Source organism: Toxorhynchites rutilus, chromosome 3 (genome assembly GCF_029784135.1).
Source record: "Toxorhynchites rutilus septentrionalis strain SRP chromosome 3, ASM2978413v1, whole genome shotgun sequence".
Lineage (NCBI taxonomy): Eukaryota > Metazoa > Arthropoda > Insecta > Diptera > Culicidae > Toxorhynchites > Toxorhynchites rutilus.
Genome location: NC_073746.1, coordinates 203,208,595 through 203,212,166, shown reverse-complemented (window position 1 = coordinate 203,212,166; position 3,572 = coordinate 203,208,595). Strand labels below are relative to the sequence as shown.

At 38.5% G+C, this 3,572-nt stretch overlaps 1 protein-coding gene across 2 annotated transcripts; it reads left to right on the top strand.

Annotated features, from left to right (window-relative positions):
* Positions 1-211: 211 nt before the first annotated feature.
* Positions 212-3,043, top strand: LOC129776079 (diphthine methyltransferase homolog). Of its 2 annotated transcripts, none has more exons than XM_055781478.1 (3): positions 212-414; positions 1,919-2,492; positions 2,549-3,043. In XM_055781478.1, exons 2-3 carry the CDS (start codon positions 1,925-1,927, stop codon positions 3,016-3,018), a joined length of 1,038 nt encoding a protein of 345 aa, XP_055637453.1. In that variant the 5' UTR covers positions 212-414; positions 1,919-1,924; the 3' UTR covers positions 3,019-3,043. The 2 variants fall into 2 exon arrangements, with proteins under 2 accessions (XP_055637453.1, XP_055637452.1); XM_055781477.1 differs by lacking the exon at positions 212-414 and adding an exon at positions 1,599-1,827.
* The last annotated feature ends 529 nt before the right edge of the window (positions 3,044-3,572 follow it).

The following is a 3,572-nucleotide window of genomic DNA, read 5'->3' as shown; positions in this document are numbered from 1 at the left end:
TGAGATGCTCTTTCATAGATGCAATGGTTAATTAAGCAATTGACGGAAAAATGTAGCTCGTTCATTTTATAATTTTAATTATTTTTGCCCTTGACAACAATACCTCTTTTATAGTGTTGATTATCATAAGAAAAATAACACTCCTGATCGTTGGATCTCTTTTGACATTTCAATTGGATCTTTTTTGACAGCCGTTTTGATTCAGTCCGCACTACCTAGTTCACCATCATTTTCAAACATCCCTACTGTAAACATGTACTAAATATCATCTCATATCCAGTCATGATAGTCGTGTAGAATTATTTTAATATTTGTCAGCTTTCTGATCGAACAACAGGAGCACATTTCATTTGGCGTTATAGTTGTTTTGAAGTCCATAGTGTCATTCTGCTCAATAAATCTTGTCACAAAAAAGTAAGTAAATTCTATTCAATTTGTGAGTTATTCGTAAGCTTTAAGACATTGAGAATGTAGAAAAAATCAATTTTGTTTCATATGGTATGAGTACGCTCTTGAAAGGAATAATATACCGAACTTTTACCATATATCACTTTTTTTTGTTTACTCTCGGAGTACTAAAATGCTGTCATTGAGGCAGCTCAGGGATGATCACAGAGTTGTTCCTCTGGAAGCATTCTAGCTAACATCGTTCAAACACCACCTTATGTCAGCCGTATGAAGTATTAATGTTATGAACCAAATCATCAGAGTTCTGCTTGTATTACGCATACGCAAAGGTAGATTGTAAATATGAGCTTTGAGCCCATTAGAAATTTCATTTTTTAGTAAGGAAGCTCTGTGTGTTAAATTGTAATCTTGAATTAATTGAAAAAATGAACTCATCATTTCCTCCTAATCAGTCAAACGTATACAATATCAGTCCAACGCAATTGCCGCATTTACATCAAATTCCACCAACAGCTAGTCCTGCAAATACAAGTAGTAGTAATTTAACTAAAGCACAACGTCGTATGCTGGGTGAAAGTGAAGCTGCTCGAGCTAAAAGATTGACCAAAAACGCTGAACGAATGAGACAGAAACGAGCCACAGAAACATATGAGGAATACAAGGTTCGTTTGGCTAAAAACGCCGAAACAAATCGTAGGCGAAGGCAAAATGAAACAGAAGCGGAACGTGCCTTGCGTCACATGCGTAATGCAATGAGGCAGAGACTGAGAAGAGCCATGGAATCACCTGAACAGAAGATGCAACGGAAAGCAAAGTTGGCACAACGTATGCGAGAGAAAAGAGCAACCGAAACCCCGGAGCAAAGAAAAGTTAGACTAGAGAAAGGAGCCGCAAGAGCTCGTCACAAATTCCTGACAGAAAGTTCAGAAGAAAGACAAGAACGGAATAGGAAAAAAGCAGAATATGCACGAATGTTTCGAGGTACAAAACAACATAGTGAACCGGCACCAGTTCAAGAATCAGAACCAACAAAAAACCTAGCTCAAAACACAATGGATGTTAAAATAGAACAGCCTCCAACCAATTCCATAGATCATGCACAGCACAATCAAATTCAGCAGCAACATTCCGAAGGTGTTTATGTGAGCCGAGAACAGAACTATCCACCAGTGAAAAACTATCCTATCAATTATCCAGATTTCGGAGCGGCATTTCCAACATTCTTTAACTATTCTCATCTCAAAAACAGCCAGCAAAATGCCTACACTCCCGTTTGTTCGTCGCAAACATATTATTCAGAACTAACCGTACCCTCACATTACATGAAACATGACCGAACTCTTCATGTTCCTAAAAGCGCAGAACCTCTACATCCGCATTCGAACCTGTCAAAAGAAACGCATCAGAAAAACTGAATTGGTAATTTAGCTTTATTTAAATACAATTTTTTAATCGCATAAATTTATTATTATGTACAATAAATTCAGGGAAAACTCGTTCATCTTTTCAGGTCACAATGCCAGCCATAACAACGCTTCATACTTATGATACCGTATACTGCGCTGATTCCGTGGCTTGGTGCCCACACGATTATTACGAACACTTATTCGCGTGTGGAACATACCAACTGAGTGAGGGAGAATCCCTAACAAGCACCAGTGGCCAGAGCACTCGTAAAGGTCGTATTTTGCTTTTCGATTTTGATTTGGACCAAAACTTACTCATTTGCAAGCAAAAGATTGAAACATCAGCTGTTTTGGACCAAAAATGGCATTCTTCCATACCGAGCATGGCAGTAGCAAACTCTAACGGAGAGATTTCGATGTATAAGTTTTCGACAGAAAATCTGCTAACTCCCGAGGATACATTGAAGATTTCTTCCGAAGAGGAAGGCGAAATTTTAGCTCTCTCACTTGATTGGACATCCCAGGGAGATAAACTAGCAGTTAGTGACTCTAAAGGTGGCATTTCAATCATTAGTGTCGAAGAATCAAGCTTACGACAAGTGCATCGATGGGTCGCTCATACTTTCGAAGCCTGGATTTGTGCCTTTGATAAAAATAATCAGAACATTTTATATACAGGTGTGCTACACGTGAAACTAAATAACCTACAAAAAGCTAAGTTGCAACTATTTCAGGCGGAGACGATAGTCTCCTGTGCGTGTACGATATGCGTTGTTTACAATTTACAATTGCCAAAATGAAGAACAAATCACATAGAGCGGGAGTCACTTCAATACTGTCTTTTTCTCAGCAGGAGAATTTATTGGCAACGGGGAGTTACGATGATAATTTAAGAATCTTTGATATACGATCAATGAAATCGAGTGTCAGCGAGACGAATCTTCAAGGCGGTGTTTGGCGACTGAAATCACATCCTATCCAGCCGTCACAAATATTGTGCGCTTGCATGTATCATAATTTTAGTGTAGTAACCCTGAATGAGGATCACAGTATATCAGTCGATGCGGAATATAATGAACATGGAAGCATATGTTACGGATGCGATTGGAGTTACAAGAAAAGTGAGCGTTCTGCAAAGTACTTTGCGTCTTGTTCATTCTATGACCACAAAATGTGCTTGGCTGTTCTTAAGGGGGAAAAATAAACTGTAGCAATACATCTCAAGAGAAGATTCCATGAGTTTTCTTATTCCATTATATAATGTGTATAACTAGAATAGAGTTTTGGCCATTTATCTCTCGTCCGCTTGTGCTTATCGTGTATTTTCCTGATGTTTTTGATTGCCATCGGGTACATAGGACCACATAGGGTCGACCTATCACGGTTGTTCTGAGCATTCGATACTGCCCTCCAGTAAGCCAACAAAAACATCTGTAGGAACCTTCATGATTACTAATGAATAAAATATTATGAAAATCCGGACACCGGTTATGGAGTAAACCGATAGATTATGGCAAGACTCGGTTATTCTGGGCATTCGATACTGCCCAAACTCATTGGGGATGGAGGTCTGCTGGCTGTTAGTTGGAAGTTCATATCACCAGAACTACACATTCATAAAGGTGGCCGTACACTGTTTGCCCAGAGGTCAAATATTTGATATTTTTGACAGATAAAGTTTGATTTGATATTTGTACAATCACTATTTTGTTTGCCACTCTTCAATTTTCAACAGTGGTAACAATATCAAACACCAAA